The sequence below is a fragment of the Mytilus edulis genome, chromosome 8, assembly GCF_963676685.1.
Source record: "Mytilus edulis chromosome 8, xbMytEdul2.2, whole genome shotgun sequence".
Taxonomy (NCBI): Eukaryota; Metazoa; Mollusca; class Bivalvia; order Mytilida; family Mytilidae; genus Mytilus; species Mytilus edulis.
Window position 1 is genome coordinate 18246017 of NC_092351.1, and position 27719 is coordinate 18273735.

Sequence of the window (27719 nt, forward strand, 5' to 3'; positions counted from 1 at the left end):
ACAACGGTATATTGCTGGGTCTTCCAAGTGCTCCACTAAACCTCTTTCTAAATTATGAACATCTATTTTATCAGCAATCAAAGACGGGCTTCAAAGTTATTGTGACACTGCCTATTCCAGAGGTGGTGTGAATCAGATGTGGATACTAAAAAATCCAAAGATCTTTTAGAGTGCATACAATCAAACTCTCTTCCATCTTGTAATCGTATTAAAACGTTTGACTTTTCTACACTTTACACAAGTATTCCACTTTCCACACTAAAAGACAAATTGAAAGAGTTGGTATTGCTTTGTTTCATAAAAAAGAACGGCCAACGTAGATACAAGTATCTTGTCTTAGGGAGAGATAAATTCTACTTTGTAAAGGATCACTCTAATTCAAACAATAAATGCTCTGAAATTGACATTATCAAGATGCTTGATTTCTTGATTGACAACATATTTGTTACGTTCGGTGGACGTGTTTGTCAACAAACTGTCGGCATTCCAATGGGAACAAATTACGCTGCTCATCTTGCCGACTTGTTTCTTTATTATTATAAGGCTGACTTCATACAGAATAGGAAGAAAGATAAGAAGTTATCAATATCCTTTAACATATATTTAAATACATCTACATTATTATAAATATATGAAACTAGGATTTGTTTTTTTCTCTATCGATTTACAGCGGTATACTACTGTTGCCTTTATTTTACATAGGCCGTATTTGGCACTTCTTTTTTGGGACTTTTGGTCCTCGGTGCTCTTCAACTTTGTTCCCCTTTATTTTTTTGGCTGTCGAACTTTTTTCATCAGAGGGTCACTGGTTAGTCATGTGTGGACGAAACGCGCGTCTGGCGTATCAAATTTTAAACCTGGCACCTTTTATTATCTATCATTCGCGTGCTTCTCTGTCCTATATGTTTTCCTATTTATTTGTATTGTATTCCTATCATGTAATGTTGTCATTTTAATGTTATATCTAACATTGCCATAAAAGCGTGAGGTTTGTCATGCCACAAAACCAGGTTCAATCCACAATGTTTGTTCTTAATATGTCCTGTACCAAGTCGGGAAAATGGCTATTGTTATATTATAGTTCGTTTCTAATGTTGTGTGTCTGTTGTGTCGCTGTTCTGCTCCTATATTTGATACATTTCCCTCAGTTTTAGTTTGTAACCCGGATTTTTTTTTCTCAATCTATTTATGAGTTTCGAACAGCGGTATACTACTATTGTCTTTATTTAAATATATGTGTTGATGCATTTATGTATTTTGGTCAGTGGATCCGTCTGGCAGTCCGTCTGTCTCGTTTCAGGGTAAAGTTTCTGTTCAAGGAGGAATGTTCAGATCTCACAAAACATGTTGAACTCTACTGCATATTTTCGCCTGTCCCAATTATGGAGCCTTTGGCCAATTGTTAGTTTTGTGTGTTTTTTTTTTTAAATTTTATTAATTGTATAAGTTCAGTTCTTGAGTAAAGTATGAGATCTATTTTCACTGAACCAGTACATTATTTTATTTTGAGACAAACTGAATCCTGTCTCTGGATGCGGATTTTTCTCATATGTTGAAGATCCAATAATGGCTTTTTTCTGTTATCGGCTTTTTTGTTTGGTTGTTGTCTCTTTGACATATTCCTCATTTCCATTCTTTGATCATTCGTGCACTATGGAAACATTCTTGTTACGGAGAGTGTCGGCTTTTGTTTCGAATGCTCGTCTTTTTCGTGTATGAAAACAATTATAAAACATTAAATTTTCTAGTCATTTGCATTCTTCAAATTGTTAAATTGAATGGTGTTACTGTAAAGCATTGTTGAAGGATGTAAGAATCTTATGAATAAGAACCTGATGGTAAAATGCGTCAGTAAGGGATTTTTTTTTAATGTAGATGTATTTCAAAATATTTTACTAGCTGAAAAGTGGGAATCATTTTTTTACTGGCATTAGGCTTTTATTTTTTCCTTTGAGAAAATGTTGTTAGTCCCGTGCACGTTTGGATTTGTTCACTGGAGTATAATAGACATCGCGCTTATCGAAGTAACTTTCGAAGTAAATTGAAAATATTGGAAGAAGCAATTGAACAGCAAATGACGAAGAGAGGACATCAAAATGAGTGCAATTACTGTCTAGCTATTTACAATGTTCCTTTTCATGCTGGTAACACCGCTTTTAACTGATAATAACTATAAAATTGATAGACATTAGACATAAGTTGAAGAGACATTTATCATATTCATATTAACATGTATAAAGTACACAGAAACAGAGAACTGAAATCTTGCAATACATTTTATTCTTATTTAATATATTTTTTTTTATCTATACCAGGTACTACCGATGTTGTGCCAAGTGACGCAGCTTTGTGTACGCCTTGTGAAAGTCCATGTGAAGAACGTAAGTTAAATATAAATAATTCATTAGACTTGAACATTAGTTACAGCAACACAATTTCCTGAAGTGGTCAAAATCTAATGCAATACACTGGGAAAATAATAGCTTTGATAATATATATATTACTAACTATAATAATGCTCTCGTCTCGGTGATAGAATGGCATTAATCGCCATATCTAACATTTGTATCTCGGCCTATTGCATTGTAACAAGACATAGATTGCATGAATTGTTACTTGTTATATACATAATACGATTGCATGCTAATATCTATTTTAGTTAAAAGTAAACCGAATCTACAATGTTAAATGTTAAGTTGATTTCATTATTAAAAAAACATTTTTAGGGAATAATTAATGTAATTACTTGTTATCAGATGCAATGAACATTATGTGGTGATTTAACTTAAAAAAAAGTTAATGGAATTTAAATGAGATGTATATCTAATAAAATTAATTTACGATAAATTCCATATTAGAAAATATTCACATTAATTATGAGGTCACTGCATTTAAATTCGCGTAGATTTTTAGCTGAACACATTCTTTCGTTTTAAGAATGAGTCACGCGTCTTTAAATTTACATCCCAACTAAAAGTCTAAGGGGCTTCACCCTTACCAGAGCAGCCTACCTCGAGTTTCTTTGTTTTGCATGATTTTTGTTCTGTAATATTTTGGCGGGAATGTCGAATAAATAATTAGAAAGGAACACCAACTTTAATGTAGAAAAAAAACATCAAATGTCCAGTGTCTGTGCTCGGAATCGAACTGAAGACCTTCATCAAATGATACCACGATATATACCCCTACACCAGGACGACTGGATACAAACTCACTGTCAATCTAACACATTCAAACCTTGTATCCACGGATTATAAAAGGTATATACTATATAGTATTATACATAATTGTATTTAAACTATTGACTCAAATTCTCATATTTTTTTTTTAACATAGTAAAACGTTTTCCCGAAGGCTAAAATAAACGATTTCTAATGCATGAACTCGATAATATACATCAGCATATTTTGTGTGCATTTTAGTGAGGACGCCATGTAATTAACCATTGAGGTGACCTTCGATGACTGCAAACGGTCATATTACCAGATAGAGATATAGATATAGACATACATATACATAGATAAAAAAATAAACTAGTTTTTGTAGATCAGTCTATCAAATGTTTTACCCATGTTTCACATTCAATCTTAACAGTCCTTTCCTTTTAATTACCAAACACGCAAAATGCATGCGTAACCAAACTCAGGGTAAGGAATTAATTTGGAGGTCACATGAATACGAATTAAATGAGGTCAAGTTATTCACTTGCAAGTAAAACTATTATCTTCTGTTTCTTAGCTTATTTTGACAAAATTAAACTTTCATTGATGATTGAAAAGAAACATATTCCTTTTTCATATCTCGTACCCATTTTAACTTAAATTATGGAAACAATGGGTATTTGAATTTTTTATAGAAGGATGAGGTTTTGAAAAATATAATCAAATTATGTCACTTTCAATCGAAAATAAAATCAATCTACTGGTTTATATAGCAAAAAATACATAATCTATATCATGTTAAGTTGATATCGGAATTTTCTAAATTCTTGTGTGCTTTTGTTTTCTATCACATTTTTTAAGTACTTATAATGCATTTTCTTCAAAAATCAACAATTGATAATCATTCATTTACTACTTAACATATTTCATTAATAAATATGAAGTTAATACTATTACAGAGGTAATAGCTTGTCCAGACCTTGCTCCAGTAAATTTCACTACTATAACTGCTGAGACTGGTACAAACTACCAAGACAATATAACTTATGCTTGTAACACCGGCTATGAATTGAAGTCTGGTGACCTGATTCGTGAATGTTTGGCCGATGAAAGCTGGAGTGGAAGTCCTCCAGTGTGCGGTAAGAACACTGTATAGATAATTAAATACAAAGATCGTACAAGATATTTGTTGCTGCTCACAAGAAAGCTATTAAACCAAGAGTTCCAAATGGTGAAGTTGAAGTCATCCCTTCGTAAATTTTACGGACGCCATCACGAGTTGGTTGACTGTTATGGAAAAGCCGTTTCACACATGATACCGGATATGTTCCTTACATCGTAACTACAATCCCCTTCCCTTTCATGAATGTGACCTACCGAATTATACTATTTACCGGATTGGTTATAACATGAGCAACACGACGGGTGCCACATATGGAGCAGGATCTGCTTACCCTTCTGGAGCACCTGAGATCATCCCCAGCTTTTGGTGGGGTTCGTGTTGCTTATTTTTAAGTTTTATATGTTGTGTCATGTGTACGATTGTTTGTCTGTTTGTCTTTTTCATTTTTGTCCATGGCGTTGTCAGTTTATTTTCGATTTATAATTTTGAATGTCTCTCTGGTATCTTTTGTCCCTCTTTTACTCCTAAGGCTTAGGAATACATAATTAAAAATATGTGTATACACATTTCCCAAGTACAAATATAAAAAAAATAGGAGGTTTGGTATGATTGCCAATGAGAAGCGATGTACAAAAGTTCAAATGAAGTGGAGGAAAGAAATTATAGGCAATAGTACGATCTCAACGATGAGAAAAACAATGGCATATAAAGTCAATAAACTGCACCGACATGAACAAGCATGATACGATAGCTAGTATTTAATGGTTTTAATTTTTTTATAAACCAAATTGAGAAAAAAATTAATTATTCGTAATCATTCATAATTAACTACTAGTACTTGTATTAAAACATTATTCAATCAAACAACTTTATGAATTAGAGTTTTATTCTATTGTAGAGATAGTAGCTTGTCCAGACCTTGCTCCAGTAAACTTTGCTACTATAACTGATGAGACTGGTAAAAACTACCAAGGCACAATAACTTACGCTTGTAACACCGGCTATGAATTGAAGTCTGGTGACCTGATTCGTGAATGTTTGGCCGATGAAAGCTGGAGTGGAAGTCCTCCAGTCTGCGGTAAGAACACTGTATAGATAATTAAATACAAAGATCGTACAAGATATTTGTTGCTGCTCACAAGGAAGCTATTAAACCAAGAGTTCCAAATGGTGAAGTTGAAGTCATCCCTGCGTAAATTGTACGGACGCCATCACGAGTTGGTTGACTGTTATGGAATAGCCGTTTCACACATGATATCGGATATGTTCCTTACATCGTAACTACAATCCCCTTCCCTTTCATGAATGTGACCTACCGAATTATACTATTTACCGGATTGGTTATAACATGAGCAACACGACGGGTGCCACATATGGAGCAGGATCTGCTTACCCTTCTGGAGCACCTGAGATCATCCCCAGCTTTTGGTGGGGTTCGTGTTGCTTATTTTTGAGTTTTATATGTTGTGTCATGTGTAATATTCTTTGTCTGTTTGTCTTTTTCATTTTTGTCCATGGCGTTGTCAGTTTATTTTCGATTTATAATTTTGAATGTCTCTCTGGTATCTTGTGTCCCCCTTTTACTCCTAAGGCTTAGGAATACATAATTAAAAATATGTGTATACACATTTCCCAAGTACAAATATAAAAAAATAGGAGGTTTGGTATGATTGCCAATGAGAAGCGATGTACAAAAGTTCAAATGAAGTGGAGGAAAGAAATTATAGGCAATAGTACGATCTCAACGATGAGAAAAACAATGGCATATAAAGTCAATAAACTGCACCGACATGAACAAGCATGATACGATAGCTAGTATTTAATGGTTTTAATTTTTTTATAAACCAAATTGAGAAAAAAATTAATTATTCGTAATCATTCATAATTAACTACTAGTACTTGTATTAAAACATTATTCAATCAAACAACTTTATGAATTAGAGTTTTATTCTATTGTAGAGATAGTAGCTTGTCCAGACCTTGCTCCAGTAAACTTTGCTACTATAACTGCTGAGACTGGTAAAAACTACCAAGGCACAATAACTTACGCTTGTAACACCGGCTATGAATTGAAGTCTGGTGACCTGATTCGTGAATGTTTGGCCGATGAAAGCTGGAGTGGAAGTCCTCCAGTCTGCGGTAAGAACACTGTATAGATAATTAAATACAAAGATCGTACAAGATATTTGTTGCTGCTCACAAGGAAGCTATTAAACCAAGAGTTCCAAATGGTGAAGTTGAAGTCATCCCTGCGTAAATTGTACGGACGCCATCACGAGTTGGTTGACTGTTATGGAATAGCCGTTTCACACATGATATCGGATATGTTCCTTACATCGTAACTACAATCCCCTTCCCTTTCATGAATGTGACCTACCGAATTATACTATTTACCGGATTGGTTATAACATGAGCAACACGACGGGTGCCACATATGGAGCAGGATCTGCTTACCCTTCTGGAGCACCTGAGATCATCCCCAGCTTTTGGTGGGGTTCGTGTTGCTTATTTTTGAGTTTTATATGTTGTGTCATGTGTAATATTCTTTGTCTGTTTGTCTTTTTCATTTTTGTCCATGGCGTTGTCAGTTTATTTTCGATTTATAATTTTGAATGTCTCTCTGGTATCTTGTGTCCCCCTTTTACTCCTAAGGCTTAGGAATACATAATTAAAAATATGTGTATACACATTTCCCAAGTACAAATATAAAAAAATAGGAGGTTTGGTATGATTGCCAATGAGAAGCGATGTACAAAAGTTCAAATGAAGTGGAGGAAAGAAATTATAGGCAATAGTACGATCTCAACGATGAGAAAAACAATGGCATATAAAGTCAATAAACTGCACCGACATGAACAAGCATGATACGATAGCTAGTATTTAATGGTTTTAATTTTTTCATAAACCAAATTGAGAAAAAAATTAATTATTCGTAATCATTCATAATTAACTACTAGTACTTGTATTAAAACATTATTCAATCAAACAACTTTATGAATTAGAGTTTTATTCTATTGTAGAGATAGTAGCTTGTCCAGACCTTGCTCCAGTAAACTTTGCTACTATAACTGCTGAGACTGGTAAAAACTACCAAGGCACAATAACTTACGCTTGTAACACCGGCTATGAATTGAAGTCTGGTGACCTGATTCGTGAATGTTTGGCCGATGAAAGCTGGAGTGGAAGTCCTCCAGTCTGCGGTAAGAACACTGTATAGATAATTAAATACAAAGATCGTACAAGATATTTGTTGCTGCTCACAAGGAAGCTATTAAACCAAGAGTTCCAAATGGTGAAGTTGAAGTCATCCCTGCGTAAATTGTACGGACGCCATCACGAGTTGGTTGACTGTTATGGAATAGCCGTTTCACACATGATATCGGATATGTTCCTTACATCGTAACTACAATCCCCTTCCCTTTCATGAATGTGACCTACCGAATTATACTATTTACCGGATTGGTTATAACATGAGCAACACGACGGGTGCCACATATGGAGCAGGATCTGCTTACCCTTCTGGAGCACCTGAGATCATCCCCAGCTTTTGGTGGGGTTCGTGTTGCTTATTTTTGAGTTTTATATGTTGTGTCATGTGTAATATTCTTTGTCTGTTTGTCTTTTTCATTTTTGTCCATGGCGTTGTCAGTTTATTTTCGATTTATAATTTTGAATGTCTCTCTGGTATCTTGTGTCCCCCTTTTACTCCTAAGGCTTAGGAATACATAATTAAAAATATGTGTATACACATTTCCCAAGTACAAATATAAAAAAATAGGAGGTTTGGTATGATTGCCAATGAGAAGCGATGTACAAAAGTTCAAATGAAGTGGAGGAAAGAAATTATAGGCAATAGTACGATCTCAACGATGAGAAAAACAATGGCATATAAAGTCAATAAACTGCACCGACATGAACAAGCATGATACGATAGCTAGTATTTAATGGTTTTAATTTTTTCATAAACCAAATTGAGAAAAAAATTAATTATTCGTAATCATTCATAATTAACTACTAGTACTTGTATTAAAACATTATTCAATCAAACAACTTTATGAATTAGAGTTTTATTCTATTGTAGAGATAGTAGCTTGTCCAGACCTTGCTCCAGTAAACTTTGCTACTATAACTGCTGAGACTGGTAAAAACTACCAAGGCACAATAACTTACGCTTGTAACACCGGCTATGAATTGAAGTCTGGTGACCTGATTCGTGAATGTTTGGCCGATGAAAGCTGGAGTGGAAGTCCTCCAGTCTGCGGTAAGAACACTGTATAGATAATTAAATACAAAGATCGTACAAGATATTTGTTGCTGCTCACAAGGAAGCTATTAAACCAAGAGTTCCAAATGGTGAAGTTGAAGTCATCCCTGCGTAAATTGTACGGACGCCATCACGAGTTGGTTGACTGTTATGGAATAGCCGTTTCACACATGATATCGGATATGTTCCTTACATCGTAACTACAATCCCCTTCCCTTTCATGAATGTGACCTACCGAATTATACTATTTACCGGATTGGTTATAACATGAGCAACACGACGGGTGCCACATATGGAGCAGGATCTGCTTACCCTTCTGGAGCACCTGAGATCATCCCCAGCTTTTGGTGGGGTTCGTGTTGCTTATTTTTGAGTTTTATATGTTGTGTCATGTGTAATATTCTTTGTCTGTTTGTCTTTTTCATTTTTGTCCATGGCGTTGTCAGTTTATTTTCGATTTATAATTTTGAATGTCTCTCTGGTATCTTGTGTCCCCCTTTTACTCCTAAGGCTTAGGAATACATAATTAAAAATATGTGTATACACATTTCCCAAGTACAAATATAAAAAAATAGGAGGTTTGGTATGATTGCCAATGAGAAGCGATGTACAAAAGTTCAAATGAAGTGGAGGAAAGAAATTATAGGCAATAGTACGATCTCAACGATGAGAAAAACAATGGCATATAAAGTCAATAAACTGCACCGACATGAACAAGCATGATACGATAGCTAGTATTTAATGGTTTTAATTTTTTCATAAACCAAATTGAGAAAAAAATTAATTATTCGTAATCATTCATAATTAACTACTAGTACTTGTATTAAAACATTATTCAATCAAACAACTTTATGAATTAGAGTTTTATTCTATTGTAGAGATAGTAGCTTGTCCAGACCTTGCTCCAGTAAACTTTGCTACTATAACTGCTGAGACTGGTAAAAACTACCAAGGCACAATAACTTACGCTTGTAACACCGGCTATGAATTGAAGTCTGGTGACCTGATTCGTGAATGTTTGGCCGATGAAAGCTGGAGTGGAAGTCCTCCAGTCTGCGGTAAGAACACTGTATAGATAATTAAATACAAAGATCGTACAAGATATTTGTTGCTGCTCACAAGGAAGCTATTAAACCAAGAGTTCCAAATGGTGAAGTTGAAGTCATCCCTGCGTAAATTGTACGGACGCCATCACGAGTTGGTTGACTGTTATGGAATAGCCGTTTCACACATGATATCGGATATGTTCCTTACATCGTAACTACAATCCCCTTCCCTTTCATGAATGTGACCTACCGAATTATACTATTTACCGGATTGGTTATAACATGAGCAACACGACGGGTGCCACATATGGAGCAGGATCTGCTTACCCTTCTGGAGCACCTGAGATCATCCCCAGCTTTTGGTGGGGTTCGTGTTGCTTATTTTTGAGTTTTATATGTTGTGTCATGTGTAATATTCTTTGTCTGTTTGTCTTTTTCATTTTTGTCCATGGCGTTGTCAGTTTATTTTCGATTTATAATTTTGAATGTCTCTCTGGTATCTTGTGTCCCCCTTTTACTCCTAAGGCTTAGGAATACATAATTAAAAATATGTGTATACACATTTCCCAAGTACAAATATAAAAAAATAGGAGGTTTGGTATGATTGCCAATGAGAAGCGATGTACAAAAGTTCAAATGAAGTGGAGGAAAGAAATTATAGCCAATAGTACGATCTCAACGATGAGAAAAACAATGGCATATAAAGTCAATAAACTGCACCGACATGAACAAGCATGATACGATAGCTAGTATTTAATGGTTTTAATTTTTTCATAAACCAAATTGAGAAAAAAATTAATTATTCGTAATCATTCATAATTAACTACTAGTACTTGTATTAAAACATTATTCAATCAAACAACTTTATGAATTAGAGTTTTATTCTATTGTAGAGATAGTAGCTTGTCCAGACCTTGCTCCAGTAAACTTTGCTACTATAACTGCTGAGACTGGTAAAAACTACCAAGGCACAATAACTTACGCTTGTAACACCGGCTATGAATTGAAGTCTGGTGACCTGATTCGTGAATGTTTGGCCGATGAAAGCTGGAGTGGAAGTCCTCCAGTCTGCGGTAAGAACACTGTATAGATAATTAAATACAAAGATCGTACAAGATATTTGTTGCTGCTCACAAGGAAGCTATTAAACCAAGAGTTCCAAATGGTGAAGTTGAAGTCATCCCTGCGTAAATTGTACGGACGCCATCACGAGTTGGTTGACTGTTATGGAATAGCCGTTTCGCACATGATATCGGATATGTTCCTTACATCGTAACTACAATCCCCTTCCCTTTCATGAATGTGACCTACCGAATTATACTATTTACCGGATTGGTTATAACATGAGCAACACGACGGGTGCCACATATGGAGCAGGATCTGCTTACCCTTCTGGAGCACCTGAGATCATCCCCAGCTTTTGGTGGGGTTCGTGTTGCTTATTTTTGAGTTTTATATGTTGTGTCATGTGTAATATTCTTTGTCTGTTTGTCTTTTTCATTTTTGTCCATGGCGTTGTCAGTTTATTTTCGATTTATAATTTTGAATGTCTCTCTGGTATCTTGTGTCCCCCTTTTACTCCTAAGGCTTAGGAATACATAATTAAAAATATGTGTATACACATTTCCCAAGTACAAATATAAAAAAATAGGAGGTTTGGTATGATTGCCAATGAGAAGCGATGTACAAAAGTTCAAATGAAGTGGAGGAAAGAAATTATAGGCAATAGTACGATCTCAACGATGAGAAAAACAATGGCATATAAAGTCAATAAACTGCACCGACATGAACAAGCATGATACGATAGCTAGTATTTAATGGTTTTAATTTTTTTATAAACCAAATTGAGAAAAAAAATAATTATTCGTAATCATTCATAATTAACTACTAGTACTTGAATTAAAACATTATTCAATCAAACAACTTTATGAATTAGAGTTTTATTCTATTGTAGAGATAGTAGCTTGTCCAGACCTTGCTCCAGTAAACTTTGCTACTATAACTGCTGAGACTGGTAAAAACTACCAAGGCACAATAACTTACGCTTGTAACACCGGCTATGAATTGAAGTCTGGTGACCTGATTCGTGAATGTTTGGCCGATGAAAGCTGGAGTGGAAGTCCTCCAGTCTGCGGTAAGAACACTGTATAGATAATTAAATACAAAGATCGTACAAGATATTTGTTGCTGCTCACAAGGAAGCTATTAAACCAAGAGTTCCAAATGGTGAAGTTGAAGTCATCCCTGCGTAAATTGTACGGACGCCATCACGAGTTGGTTGACTGTTATGGAATAGCCGTTTCACACATGATATCGGATATGTTCCTTACATCGTAACTACAATCCCCTTCCCTTTCATGAATGTGACCTACCGAATTATACTATTTACCGGATTGGTTATAACATGAGCAACACGACGGGTGCCACATATGGAGCAGGATCTGCTTACCCTTCTGGAGCACCTGAGATCATCCCCAGCTTTTGGTGGGGTTCGTGTTGCTTATTTTTGAGTTTTATATGTTGTGTCATGTGTAATATTCTTTGTCTGTTTGTCTTTTTCATTTTTGTCCATGGCGTTGTCAGTTTATTTTCGATTTATAATTTTGAATGTCTCTCTGGTATCTTTTGTCCCCCTTTTACTCCTAAGGCTTAGGAATACATAATTAAAAATATGTGTATACACATTTCCCAAGTACAAATATAAAAAAATAGGAGGTTTGGTATGATTGCCAATGAGAAGCGATGTACAAAAGTTCAAATGAAGTGGAGGAAAGAAATTATAGGCAATAGTACGATCTCAACGATGAGAAAAACAATGGCATATAAAGTCAATAAACTGCACCGACATGAACAAGCATGATACGATAGCTAGTATTTAATGGTTTTAATTTTTAATAAACCAAATTGAGAAAAAAATTAATTATTCGTAATCATTCATAATTAACTACTAGTACTTGTATTAAAACATTATTCAATCAAACAACTTTGTGAATTAGAGTTTTATTCTATTGTAGAGATAATAGCTTGTCCAGACCTTGCTCCAGTAAACTTTGCTACTATAACTGCTGAGACTGGTAAAAACTACCAAGGCACAATAACTTACGCTTGTAACACAGGCTATGAATTGAAGTCTGGTGACCTGACTCGTCAATGTCAGGATGATAAAGCCTGGAGTGGAAGTCCCCCAGTCTGCGGTAAGAAATATTGGTTGACAATTTTAATATCAATATCGTACACAATATTTCTTTTTAAAGGCGTAAGCATAATTTCTACATTTGAAAATGCATGTACCAAGTCAGGAATATGACAGTTGTTGTCCATTTGTTTGATGAGTTTTGTCATTTGATTATGCCATTTGATTATGGACTTTCCGTTTTGAATTTTCCTCGGAGTTCAGTATTTTTCTGATTTTTTTTTTTTTTTTATGACCACAACAAATGTGTAGGCAGATTTACTATAAAATGAAGACTTTTCGAATTCAATCTAACACATGTGTCTTTCAATAAAAAATAAAATCGTTCAATTGCATTATATCCAAAAATTCAAAATCAAATTACTAGTATGAGGATTTTGTGCAAGGAAACAAAGATATACTAGAGCCATCCTTGAGCAATTTTGATGTGTTGGTTTAGTTAAATAGTTTGTCTTATTTGTCCAAACAAAATTATATATCGCTATTTTGTACTGTCATGCGTTTTTTTTATTTTCTATTATTCTTAGTTATTTCAAGTACTTATGGAAGTAATTTCAAAGATCAAACATTTATGGTTATGTATAATCACCTCATTGAAGTATTTCATTATTCAATCAAACACCTTTTTTCATTTTTAATCGACCGTAACATTATTTGAAATTGACAACAAAAATCAGTTTCTTGTTTTAATGGTATTGAAACACTGAATTTAAACTTGAACAACGTATCTATCAAAATGCAAAGGCGTGCAACAACAGGTCGTAGGATCGTATATACTCTAGATATCTAATTTCTTAAAGCGGCATTAACTGTCAAATTCCTGTTCACCGATTTGATTAAAATTCTCATATTTGATTTTCCAATCATGAACTCTATAATATGTATAAGCATATGTTGTGTGTATTGTAGTCTAGACGCTATGTAATTAACCATAGAAATGACCTCCGAAGACTGCTACGGTCATATAAACCTATAGAGACATAGATAAAGATATTATTAGATGGCAAACAAATGAGTTTTTTGTAGATCGAATCAGTCAATCAAATATCTTACCCCTGTTTCACATTCCATGTTGACATTCGTTTCCTTTTAGTAACTAACTGAAACGCAAAATGCATGCTTAACCAAACTAGAGGTAAGGGATGAACTTGAAGGTCACATGAATTCAGATTCAATTAGGTCGAGACTCACTTGCAAGAAAAACAATTATTTGCGATGTTTCTTAGCTTATTTTGACAAAATTAATATTCTTTTTCATATATCGTAGTTAATGCTCCTTAAGATTTTAGTATAAGTTATGGGAAAATGTGTATGTGGATCTTTGTATAGAATGAAGAGGATTTGAAAAATATAATCAAATCCATGCTTCTTTCAATCGAAATAAAATCAATCAATTGATTCTTACAGCGAATAATACACAATCTTTATCATGGAAAATTAATATCGGAATTTGGTACATTCTTGTGTTTTTGTGTTTTTGTGTTTTTGTTTTCTATTATTTCTACTTGATTTTAAGTACTGATATTGCGATGTTTCCAAATATCAACTATTGATAATCATTCATATTTAGATACTTTTAAAAAATATTACATTATTCAATCAAGCAATTCTATGAACTTTATGAATTAGAGTTTAATACTATTGTAGAGGTAGTAGCATGTCCAGACCTTGCTCCAGTAAACTTCGCCACTATAACTGCTGAGACTGGTAAAAACTACCAAGACAGAATAACTTACGCTTGTAACACAGGCTATGAATTGAAGTCTGGTGACCGGACTCGTCAATGTCAGGATGATAAAGCCTGGAGTGGAAGTCCTCCAGTCTGCGGTAAGAACACTTGGTTGACACTTTTGATATTAATATCGTACACAATATTCTTTTTAAAGGCCTAAGCATAATGTTTACATTTGAAAATGTTTGTACCAAGTGAAGAATACGACAGTTGTTGTCCATTTGCTTGATGTGTTTTATCATTTGATTATGACATTTGGTTAGGGACTTTCCGTTTTGAATTTTCCACGGAGTTCAGTATTTTTCTGATTTTACTTTTTTTTTACCAAAAAATATGTAGGCAGATTTACTATAAAATTAAGAGGTTTTCGAATTAAATATCGAATGATGTCAAATTTTGATAGATCTCGAGTAAACTTGTTTACTTGGTCACGTATGATTACATATAACCCATATTAAATAAGTTGTAAAAAGAGGGATATAAGTTTAGGTTTTTTTTTTATGTTGATAAAAAGAAACTGCATAATGGCAAAAGATGAAACCTATAAGATTTGCTTCGCTTTTTTGTGGGCGAAATGGGTGCAATTTGGATAAAATGACGGGAGTTCGAGAAAAAATTTCAGAACTCGAAAAAATGCAACTGTGATGAAAAGGAAAATGTAAATATGAGTAAAATATGTACAGTGGACAGATGTGGGTTACACATTTGGCGCTTAACATATCTATTTTTGTTGAGAGGGAAAATTCCAAACGGGGTTAATTTTTATCAAGTGTGAACTGATGTAATTAATTTGGGTTAATTAACACGGGTTCGACCCGGTGCAGATTTTTATAGTGTGAACACGGTACCAGTTAATTTGTCTTATTTGTCAAAAAAAAATATAGATAGCAATTTTATACTGTTCTGATTGTTTGTTTGTTTATTTCCATTACTCTTACTTTATTGTAAGTACTTGGAAGTTGTTTCAAAGATCAACAATTCATAATTATTATTATCACCTAATTGGAAATATTTCATTATTCAATCAAGCAACTCTGTGAACTTTATGAATTAGAGTTTGATACTATTGTAGAGGTAGTAGCTTGTCCAGACCTTGCTCCAGTAAACTTCGCCACTATAACTGCTGAGACTGGTAAAAACTACCAAGACAGAATAACTTACGCTTGTAACACAGGCTATGAATTGAAGTCTAGTGACCTGACTCGTCAATGTCAGGATGATAAAGCCTGGAGTGGAAGTCCTCCAGTCTGCGGTAAGGACACTTGGTTGACACTTTTGATATAAATATCGTACACTTTTAATATAAATATCGTACACTTTTAATATAAATATCGTACACGAAATTTCTTTTTAAAGAAGGCGTAAGCTTAATTTCTACATTCGAAAATGTCTGTACAAGGCCAGGAACAAGACAGTTGTTGTCCATTCGTATGATGTGTTTTATCATTTAATTATGCCGTTTGATTCGGGACTTTCCGTTTTTTATTTTTCTCGGAGTTTTTTTCTGATTATACTTTTATTCATGACCAAAGAAAATGTGTAGGCAGGAAACATAGATATACTAAGAGAGACGAAAGATACCAGAGGGACAGTCAAACTCATTAATCGAAAATAAACTGACAACGCCATGGCTAAAAATGAAAAGGACAAACAGACAAACAATAGTACACATGACACACCATAGAAAACCAATCTAATTAAAAACCGATCTCTCATCGCTCCTTTCTGATATGTCGCGTGGGAGATCTAACGAAACCGGCTTTGAGGTCACATGTGAGTGAACTAAACGTCATGAATTTATAAAGATATGCAAATGAGTTGACGACCTATTAACAAGCCAATCAAAAAAGTTTATGAATTATTATGACTGACGATTTCGTCGTAAATAAAATGAGTTACATCCCTTTGCCTTACGTTAAACTTCCAAGATCGTGGAAGACTCAATTTCATTGGTCAAAAAAGACACACCTACGAGGTCACTCACATGTGACCTCAAAGCGGGTTTCGTTAGATCTCCCACGCGACATATCAGAAACAGGAACGATGAGAGATCGGTTTTTAATTAGATTGATAGAAAACTAAACAATAAACAACACGAACCCCACCAAAAACTAGGGGTGATCTCAGGTGCTCCGGAAGGGTTAGCAGATCCTGCTCCACATGTGGCACCCGTCGTGTTGCTTTGGAGATAACGAATCCGGTAAATAGTATAATTCGGAAGGTCACATTTATGAAAGGGAAGGGGATTGTAGTTACGACGTAAGGAACATATCCGATATCATTTGAGAAACGGTAAGGTCACCCTCGAGCAATTTTGATTTTTTGGTTTTGTTAGTTAATTTGTCTTATTTGTAAAAAAAACAAATCATATATAGCAATTTTGTACTTTTCTGATTGATGTTTTTTTTATTTCCTTTACTCTTACTTTATTGTAAGTACTTGGAAGTTGTTTCAAAGATCAACCATTTATAGTTTGTATTATCACATAATTGGAAATATTTCATGATTCAATCAAGCAACTCTATGAACTTTGTGAATTAGAGTTTAATACTATTGTAGAGGTAATAGCTTGTCCAGACCTTGCTCCAGTACACTTTGCTACTATAACTGCTGAGACTGGTAAAAACTACCAAGACAGAATAACTTACGCTTGTAACACAGGCTATGAATTGAAGTCTGGTGACCTGACTCGTCAATGTCAGGATGATAAAGCCTGGAGTGGAAGTCCTCCAGTCTGCGGTAAGGACACTTGGTTGACACTTTTGATATAAATATCGTACACTTTTGATATAGATATCGTACACGATATTTCTTTTTTAAGGCGTAAACATATTTTTTCCATTTGAAAATGCCTGTACAAGACCAGGAATAAGACAATTGCTGTCCATTTGTTTGATGTGTTTTATCATTTGATTATGCCGTTTTATTAGGAACTTTCCGTTTTAGATTTTCCTCGGAGTTCAGTATTTTTTTGATTTTACTTTTTTTTATGACAAAAAAAAATATGTAGGCAGATTTACTATAAAGTAAAGAGGTTTTCGAATTTAATCAAATACATGTTTCTTTCAATAGAAAATAAAATCGTTCAATTACACTATATCCAAAATTCAAAATCAAATTATGAGGATTCTTGCAAGGAAATAAAGATTCCACAACTAGACTTGACGAGTTTTTTTTAATAATCAAACTTTTACTGTTAAGAGTGGAGAAATGTCGTAATACACGAGTTACAGTGATGGAATTATTTTATTCTTTCCTTTTAAAAAAAATGAGAGGAAAGTTGTGTACTTTCGATATGACGTCATCAGCCATGCTCGCCTTTTTTCATGACGTCACAATATGAAAATTCAGAAGAAAACGTAACAATTAAATTTCAACCAATCATTTACCGAAAACAGATTTTTCACTAGTGCGGAGAAATATTTTACTCGCACCGGTTAGGAAATGTGAAAATAACACAAAAGATAGAGAAACGAAGATATACTAAGGTCATCCTCGGGCAATTTTGATTTGTTGGTTTAGTTAGTTAAATTGTCTTATTTGTCAAAAGAAATCATATAGAGCCATTTTGTTCTGTTCTGATGGGTTTTTTTTTATTTCCATTAGTCTAACCTTTTTATAAGTACCTAGAAGTTGTTTTAAAGATCAACCATTCATAATTATGTATTATCACCTAATTGCAAATATTTCATTAATCAATCAAGCAACTCTATGAAAATGATGAATTAGAGATTTATACTTTTGTAGAAGCAGTAGCTTGTCCAGACCTTAGGATTGCGCCAATAAACTTCGCTACTATAACTGCTGAGACTGGTAAAAACTACCAAGGCACAATAACTTACGCTTGTACCATTGGCTTTGAATTGAAGTCTGGTGACCTGACTCGTCAATGTCAGTATGATAAAACCTGGAGTGGAAGTCCCCCAGTATGCGGTAAGAACACTTGGTTGACACTTTTTATATAAATATCGTACACGATATTTCTTTTTTAAGGCGTAAACATAATTTCTCCATTTGAAAATGGCTGTACAAGGTCAGGAATAAGACAGTTGCTGTCCATTCGTTTGATGTGTTTTATCATTTGAACTTTCCGTTTTAGATTTTCCTCGGAGTTCAGTAATTTTCTGATTTTACTTTTTTTTATGACAAAAAAAAAATATGTAGGCAGATTTACTATAAATTATAAAGAGGTTTTCGAATTTAATCAAATACATGTTTCTTTCAATAGAAAACTAAAATCGTTCAATTACACTATATCCAAAATTCAAAATCAAATTATGAGGATTCTTGCAAGGAAAGTAAGATTCCAAAACTAAGCATGACGATTTTATTTTAATAATCAAACTTTTACTGTTGAGAGTGGAGAAATGTCGTAATACACGAGTTACAGTGATGGAATTATTTCATTCCTTCCTTTTAAAAAAAAATGAGAGGAAAGTTGTGTACTTTCGATATGACGTCATCAGCCATGGTCGCCTTTTTTCATGACGTCACAATATGAAAATTCAGAAGAAAACGTATCAATTAAATTTCAACCAATCATTTACCGAGAACAGATTTTTCACTAGTGCGGAGAAATATTTTACTCACACCGGTCAGGAAATGTGAAAATAACACAAAAGATAGAGAAACGAAGATATACTAAGGTCATCCTCGAGCAATTTTGATTTGTTGGTTCAGTTAGTTAAATTGTCTTATTTGTCAAAAGAAATCATATACACCATTTTGTTCTGTTCTGATGGGTTTTTTTTTATTTCCATTAGTCTAACTTTTTTATAAGTACCTAGAAGTTGTTTTAAAGATCAACCATTCATAATTATGTATTATCACCTAATTGCAAATATTTCATTAATCAATCAAGCAACTCTATGAAAATGATGAATTAGAGATTTATACTTTTGTAGAAGCAGTAGCTTGTCCAGACCTTAGGATTGCGCCAATAAACTTCGCTACTATAACTGCTGAGACTGGTACATCATACCAAGACACTATAACTTACGCTTGTAATACTGGCTATAAATTGAAGTCTGGTAACCTGACTCGTGAATGTTTGGCCGATGGAAGCTGGAGTGGAGGTCCTCCCGTCTGCGGTAGGAACACATGATAGTTTATTCCTTAACGCTTAGGAACAAATGATAATTAAAAATAAGTGTATACACATATTCCTAAGTACAAATAGAAAAAAATAAGGAGGTCTGGTATGATTGCCAATGAGAAGCTATGCACAAAACTTTAAATGAAGTGGATGAAAGAAAGTATAGGCAAATGAACGGCATACAAGGATGAGAAAAACAACGGCGTATTATCGACTGTAAACGGCACCGAAATGAACAAATATATAATAATTCAATTGAAATACTATAGCTAGTATCTAACAGTTTAAGTTTAACAAACTAATTTGATAAACATCAAATATGACAGACATTAACCAACGACAACCACTGTACTACGTTATGTATCCTTCTTAACATGTTTAATTTTCTCTGACATTAAGGAAGATTATCCCGTCGTATTTTGGCCAAAAATCAGCCAACCCCATTGCCCAAAACAGTAACAACAACCAGAGCAATTTTCCTCAAATTACAGAAATTATAGAATATAAAGATTACACAATCCGATTTCCTCAAAAATGACCGGAATGAACTGAGGTCCAATTGAACAGTTGTGACGACAGAATTATTTGTATTTCAATACATGAGTGGTTTATAATGTATAATTTCAACTATGATTAACATTCAAAATGTTTTCCTCATATACGTGTACACTAAAGTGTTGGTACATATAGGTAAATAGTAATGCCATTTAATCTCTGGTGGATAGTTGTCTCATTTGCAATTACACCCCATCTTCTAATTTTTATATAAAAAAAATACGAATACGAAATGCATACAATTGTACCTAACAATAGTAATGTATTAAATATTTGTAGAAAAATGTTATCAATCAAATAAGTGAACTGCACCTTATTTATGTATATGCGGATTTTTACCAAAAAAATATATTAATGTGTTAATATTTGACATACCTCCTTACATGCACTGATAACCAAAAAAACATGGTAAGAAGCCGATGTTCTTCATTTTAAAGCACTGTGATTTAAATAAATGAAAAAAACAATTCATAATTTGTATGTGTCACTTAAATGGATTTACCTTCAACGGTAATTTCAAAGCCAAGTATTTAAAGGATGGTTTGGAATTTTCCAGAAGGAATTGCATTTTTAAGTGCATAGCCTCAGAGGATATTTAAAAAAAAATTGCATCAGATTCACTTAGCCCTTATGTAATTCAGGAATTATTTTGAAACCCAGTTTGAATTTTTGAAAAATAGATTAGAGTTATTTGATAAGAGGGTATTTTTGACATGTAACTAACAGACCTAGATATGTAGTGATCTGTGTAAATACGCGACTGTTATTGGGCTTCCAGTAATTAAATGATCATTTACTATCATTGAAATATTAATATAATGCACATCTTCAAATAAATAAACCGACAACTACGTTGTAGCATGAGTACTTACTCAAATGTTTTATATTACATATGATATGATAGCTGTATTGCAAAACACAATGTCAGCAGTTTCTTTTTTTAATAAAATACATCTTGAAAAGTTTGTCTTATCTAACGAACATGATATTCTCAAATTCTTTGGTACCCTCCCCCCCCCCCCTCCTCTATTTTTTTACTCATCTGAGACTAAGGGCAGAGTGAGAATTTTTACAAACTTCCTATCATTAGAAACTACTAGGCTGCTATCATCGTTAGGGTATCTAGTTTTATCATTTTTTTATACTTTGCCTACCAACAGCACGAGAACCGTTTCTAACAGTCACGACGTAGTACGCCTGCACCGTTATTAGGGGTGTGCTCCTTAAAAGAACCGTTTTTAACAGTCATGACGTACTAAGTTCTCCGTTAAAGCGCCCAAAGTCAGAGTAAAAAATGATAAAATATAAATTACAGCGAAACTTGTTTATAAAGAATATAGAACATCTTCATAGTGTATTCTATCCACCCTATACATTTCAGCATTAATTACACCTTATGTAAGAATCCTGGGTTTTGATTGGTTGATAGCCAGTGTATTTTTCACCAATTCACTGTTATCAAACGAATATCGTTCATTTTTTAACTCCGCCGGGGTATTTGCCAAAAGGATTTGCCATTTTTATCCTCTCTGCCGTGGTATTTGCCAAAAAATACTCTATCCGACTGGACACTTGTAACGTCACGATCATCAATGCGTTTTAGAACATTAACATTCGGTGTAATTAAACAGATATATCATGTTCTTGAGGGGTATTTGCGAAAAATACCAGTCGAGAGAATGTTAAATTTCACGAGCCGTAAGGCTACCGTAAATTTGTAATGATCGAGACAGTTTAGATAATAAAACAATAAAAAAAAAATTTAACGTCATTTTATTTCCTTTGACGTCGTGATTTTCAATGCCAAAATGCTAAAAACTTTCTTTATTGATTCACGTAAACTTTTATTTCTTTTTCTTGTTAGTTGAAATTTAAGCATGATATTCAGTCATGTCTGCATTATTATTATTATATATATATATAAGTCATTTTGTTATCTCTTTAACACAAGTTAATGTGATAAATCTTCAATTTGGCCTTTTCTGTATGAACAAGTACGATAAACAATCGACTCAGCATTTTAGTCTTGTACAAAGCAGAATAAATAACAAAATCGTATTAACATGCTTTCAACCCAAATATGCATATAATTCGCCACTGAATTCTCCTCGTTTTCGTAATCATCCTATTTACCAATCTGTGTTACAATGAATTATCATTGATGTGGTCATATTGATATCGAAAACATGTATATAAATCAACTGTTTTAATTTCAAAATGCACAAGTATGGCGTATAACGCATGAATTCCTTGCTTTGAACTGTTTTTGAAAAATTCTTTCGAAGCCAAAGCGCAACCCTTGTATGATCTTGTATCTTTGATGGGTTACTTCCTTTGATACCTTTTTGTTCATTGTATCGAAAATTTGGACAAAAAAATTAGGAGAGAGACGAGAAGTGTATATTAGTATTTTATATATATATTGCAGACCAATGAGAGTATGTTTCTTAAAACTGAACACTTGAACACTTTAATATAACAATTAAGAAGATGTGGTATGATTGCAAATGAGACTCGGATTTAAAATTCAAAATTCAACTAATAAAGATAGTCGGCACGATAAATTCGTTACACAGTGTGTTAGTGACCTGATACGATATACAGGGTCAGTAAATTCCATATGAGGTTCTATTTTCGCTCAAACCCCTTATGGAATTTACTGACCCCGAATTTATCGTATTAGGTCACTAACATACTGTGTAACTGATAATATCTGACTAGAATTTAAACGAATCACTTATTTGATAATGTTTACAGTTAGTATATTACTACAACTTTAGAGGAGATATGATTTATTATGTGATGTTTTCTGGACGTACAATGGCAAATACTTCATGCAGATTTATGAGCGGGAGAGGAATATTCAAAAAATAAATAAGATGTTACATGCGTTGCCGTTGATAAAGAATTTAAAAAGGTTCAATATAAATATGTAAAAAAAAAGCAATGATGAGACAGACACGACAAAAAATGATCCAGCAAAATATAAATATAAAATCATTTTTCATAGATATTTTATTCATCCTCTTTGTTGGTTAGTTGTAGTTTATTAATCTCGCAACTTCGATTTTTAGACAACCAGTAACGACTAATTGAACAGCTTTTTTTTTGTAGATACTCTTATACTAATAGTACTATGCATCGTATTCCGCTTGAATATCATAAAGTTATTTGAATTAATCCAAGATATAGGAGGTGGTTTATAGATTAAAAAACAATTATGAAAAATAAGAATACGGTGAATTAAAAATAACAGAAATAAATGATTTAAAGATAGTATCGAATTCATAACAGTGTGGCTATGGACATTGATTGGCGCACTTTAATATCCCATTGACTGGGACAGATTAGGTGAACGTTCGTCTATAACGCCCATTGCTCACGACGTCCTTAATATAAACATTTAAACCGTGGGGTCACCAAAGGTTCTCAACGCCTATATAAAATAATTCGAAATACTAATCAGGAATTTGTGTTTTGATTTATATTGATTAATTAAACGTCCTTTACTTGTGTTTTTGTTATGTTTCGACAATCAATTTTCATAATAAGATATCGCAAAGCCATGTTCTTTCAGAAAAAAGAATGACTCACTGAATGCATGTATTGATTGATTATCTTTTTCGGATTTAACAATTGCGATTGTCGAGTTATGTAATCTTTTAACTTTTATCTGGTCTAATTTTATTTTAGAACGAATGCATAATCCACTTTCAAAAGTTGTGCAAATACGAAACATAAAGACAAAATATACTTCTGCCCTGTCTTTTTCGTACTTGAAAGTTATTGGATACTAGTAAGAAAGCTATTTGGATAAACCTTGTGAAATTTGCATGCATTTACGTTATTGTATTGGCAAAATGTATCATTTGGTGTATATAGGAAACTTAAACCGTTCTGCTATACTGCTACTATACTCATATGGTCCGGAACACATACATGATATTCTGTGCGTTGTCGGTCGTCTATTATTTTTTTTCTTTTGTTGATGGATTTGACGTCTTTCTGTGAGTGATTATTTGTTCATGACTTAAAACTTACTTGCAAATAATTTAAAAACAAGACTTGATTTATAAAAATGTCCAAACAAACCATGATTTTTTTTAAACATACATCACATCCATTGCAAAAGGCGAAAATTCGCCAGGTCTTTAATTTCAACTAAGTGAGTTGACTAAATTAATGTTGCGGACCATTTTCCAATTTCCATGCGGTATCCCTATTTTTTTTCTCGCTCATCTTTTGTGTTTGTTTTTTTCATCCCAAGACCTCTTGGAGCTTTCATTCTATAAAGTGTGTTTTGCTAATGGTCGAAAGCCATACGGGGACCTATAGCTTGATAACGCCTGTTGGTCCCTGGAAAGAATGTGTCTGATTGTCCATCACACTTCATATTCTTATTTTAACATGCAGTTATATCTATGATAAGAATGAAAATTGAATTGTCATTGAGACAAAAACCCAACCAAAGAGCAAAAAAAAAAAAGAAAAAAAACCCCAAGGCAACATGTAGATCTTTCGTATCAAGGGAATTGCTATAAATATATTTATTTCAGGTTAATAGTATTAGGACATACTCAAGTTATAAAATAGATCTTGTCGTCAACTTTTGCAACCAGATTCTATGTTTCTATAATGCACTGTTCATCTTTTTTGGGCTTCGACTTTTCCATTGGACAGACAATTTTGTTTTCGACTGTTTTAAAAAGATGCATTTTTTTACAAAATCATACAAGTAAGGAGTCTCTGGCCTTTGGTAGTGTTGTATGTTAATTAATGTTTGTTTATTTATTTGTTTAGGAAATAAGTATGACGTACATTTTCACTGAACTAGGACACTTTTTATAATAGTTTTTCGGTATCGCTCGGGCAAAAATAATCACGAATATAATGCCTACCCATGTTAAAACTACAATAAAGTATAGTTTGCATCAATTATTTCTTGAACCTACCATTTTTTTTGTCTGTGTTGGATTTGTGTGGCATTGAAAAAACGGGTATAAACTACACAGTGCAGCTTCCAACAAGAATACAAGATTTATTGATTTTCAAAATGCGACCAAAATTAAAAATTTGCTCGCAGAGGAAAAAATTCAACAGTTTGATTTTCATTGAAATAAAATAATTGTTATGATTTACACACCGTTACTTTTTCCAATATAAATATTCGAACTATTTTGTTTGTTGTTTCCTTTATAAATTTACATCATTTTTAAAAAGACCACGCGTCTTCGATATTTAGAAGACTATAAAAGCGATGTTCATTATCTTTCTTCTGCTGTAAGTTTAATTTAGTTATTTTGTGTCATAATTGCCATCTCGTATGTTTTAAATTTGAATAAAGAAGATTCAGGTTGTCTTATACGTCAATGATACACACAAAGAAAACGATAACAAATAAAATAAGGTGCAACATTCATTCTCCATGAAAAGAATACATCACATGGATGTAATTTTTGTAAGAAAAATACCAATTTCGTGAGAAGTTGTGTGTTGGACTTGAAGAGCCAAGGCAAACTGACAAATATCTGAATGAACGAATCGATTTATGGTATATAAAAAAAAAAAAAAAGCCCACATGGTTAGCATTGAATAAATAGAAGGCCACTCTTAAATGATCACAACGTAGAAGTTTTTGTTCTCTTAATCAATAAGATATTTTCTGAAATAACGCGGGTCCCTATTAACTTAAAAGTTTTTTTGTTTTTTTTTACCATGAATAAACTTTTTTTTTTATTATTATTATTTATTGATATCAGCTCTGGACAATAATATTCTTAAAAGTGAAACTGTTGTAAGTGATGGTATAACAATTATTTAAAATAAATTCCTTAAATGATTTGTGAAAAGAAAGTTTCATTTTATGTATCAAAATTTGTAACAAATGATTATTTAAATCCCCACTTGAAGGCCTCCGATAGACTGAGTGAGCATAAAATCATCGCCCACGACAAACAAGTTGAAGGTAAACTTTTCAGTACAATTACTAATAAACGTTTTACTGTCGACCACACTGTTATGAATTTCGTTCTAAATGAAACTTTCCGTTTTCTGCATATTAAATGCATTATTGACAATATTCTAGTAGATCATTTCGAAAGAAATGTTGAACTTTCAAATTGGTTGTAAACGCAAATGGTCAAATGAAATAAGCGATGCAAATTTTATACATTCATATAAGCATCCGTTCAGTGTTTTTCGCCAAAATCACGATCTTGCATGAGTTAACTTGTCATTTCGTTTCCTATTGTAGGCAAATAATAACCTTACATCCTTCTCGTATTTAATATTTAATTTTATTCACCTTAAAAAAAAACCAGTTCGTGACAGATGTCAGACCACGATAATCCGATAACAAAAAGATCTGCAATAGTGGTCGAAAAAAAAGTTATAAATTTCATGCGTCTGAAGCGGGCACTATCTTTGATTGATCTTCATCATTTACGCCTCAGCGACAAGTATTTGAAATCAAAAGATATGAAAGAATAGAAAGAGTTGATGAGCTATATGACGAAAATGACACACACAAAAAGTCAAATCAGTCGAATGTAACATTGATTGATGAAGTTTAAAACCTTAGGTATCTTTATAATTCCACAATATATAAATTGACCATTGATTGGAATTGTAAGGATTTGCAGAATCAAAACATTGTCATAATTCGTACGTTTTAATTTTCATACTGATGCTCGAGGACGGCAGACATTGTCTTCAATTTTTTGGGTATAACATTTTTTTAGTACCAACATATATTAAATATATTTCACTATTCACCAAAACTGTTGATTGATAAGCAATGTCTCTTTCTATATTTTGTTGGACAGATGAGTAATCAATGATAAAATCTTTTTGGTGATCAAATTTTTATTTTATCCGATTTCAGATTTCTCTTAATGTCGGTTAGCTACCGGTACTGTCACTGTTATAAAACTGAACGTTCAGCTCCTCATTACTAGTACCCCGAATCACAAGGAAAATATGATAAAGTATACCTCATATCATCTTTCCTTTTGTTTATTATCCCAGATATCCAACTGAATCCAACTGATTTCGAACAAATTGAAATACTTTTTTTCTCCAAGTTTTATACTTATTTTAAACATGGTTTTATGCAGTACATTGACAGAATAAAAAAGAGAGGCTATACGGAGTAGTGTCGTTATACGTATATTTTTGATACAGTCAAGACACTATATATTGTCAAAATATTATATACGGAAGTTTTCAAATGCAGGAACTGAACCCAAGAATTTTACATAGAAGGGCATATATTTCTAACTGAATAGAGAAAAATGGCTAAAAGAATTATAGAATACAAAAATGTAGATCTCCTCCCCTAATACAGACCGTAATATATAGCATTTTGACGGATAGTTTTGTTTAATCTATTTAACTGCTTTTAATTTCGAAAAGAATGTTGTACAAGGTGTTGTTAATAAATGTAGCAGACAATATATCAGGCCCTTTCAACCGACGTCCTAATTTCGATGAAATAAATTAAAAGCTTCTCTCCTTGTGCAACACAAAAAAAAAAAAGAAAGAACAATTTT

At 33.2% G+C, this 27719-nt stretch overlaps 2 protein-coding genes across 9 annotated transcripts in view; both read left to right on the forward strand.

Annotated features, from left to right (window-relative positions):
• Positions 1-27719, forward strand: part of LOC139484982 (FHF complex subunit HOOK-interacting protein 1B-like) — a 626211-nt gene that overhangs the window by 452717 nt on the left and 145775 nt on the right. For 2 of the 3 annotated variants that reach the window (XR_011655220.1, XR_011655219.1), the window contains one exon: positions 1149-1260. The exons of the other annotated variant lie outside the window; for it this stretch is intronic. The gene's annotated coding sequence lies outside the window, so the exon portion shown is untranslated. The remainder of the gene's footprint in view (positions 1-1148; positions 1261-27719) is intronic. 3 annotated transcript variants of the gene reach the window in all.
• Positions 1-27719, forward strand: part of LOC139484983 (CUB and sushi domain-containing protein 1-like) — a 46308-nt gene that overhangs the window by 12690 nt on the left and 5899 nt on the right. The window contains exons 5-19 of one of the 6 annotated variants that reach the window (XM_071269059.1): positions 2316-2381; positions 4121-4300; positions 5183-5362; positions 6244-6423; positions 7305-7484; positions 8366-8545; positions 9427-9606; positions 10488-10667; positions 11549-11728; positions 12609-12788; positions 14435-14614; positions 15592-15771; positions 17079-17258; positions 18267-18452; positions 19424-19609. In XM_071269059.1, the coding sequence (XP_071125160.1) occupies positions 2316-2381; positions 4121-4300; positions 5183-5362; positions 6244-6423; positions 7305-7484; positions 8366-8545; positions 9427-9606; positions 10488-10667; positions 11549-11728; positions 12609-12788; positions 14435-14614; positions 15592-15771; positions 17079-17258; positions 18267-18452; positions 19424-19609 (2598 nt within the window). The remainder of the gene's footprint in view (positions 1-2315; positions 2382-4120; positions 4301-5182; positions 5363-6243; positions 6424-7304; positions 7485-8365; positions 8546-9426; positions 9607-10487; positions 10668-11548; positions 11729-12608; positions 12789-14434; positions 14615-15591; positions 15772-17078; positions 17259-18266; positions 18453-19423; positions 19610-27719) is intronic. The other 5 variants (XM_071269062.1, XM_071269061.1, XM_071269060.1 and 2 more) reach the window with 5 other exon arrangements.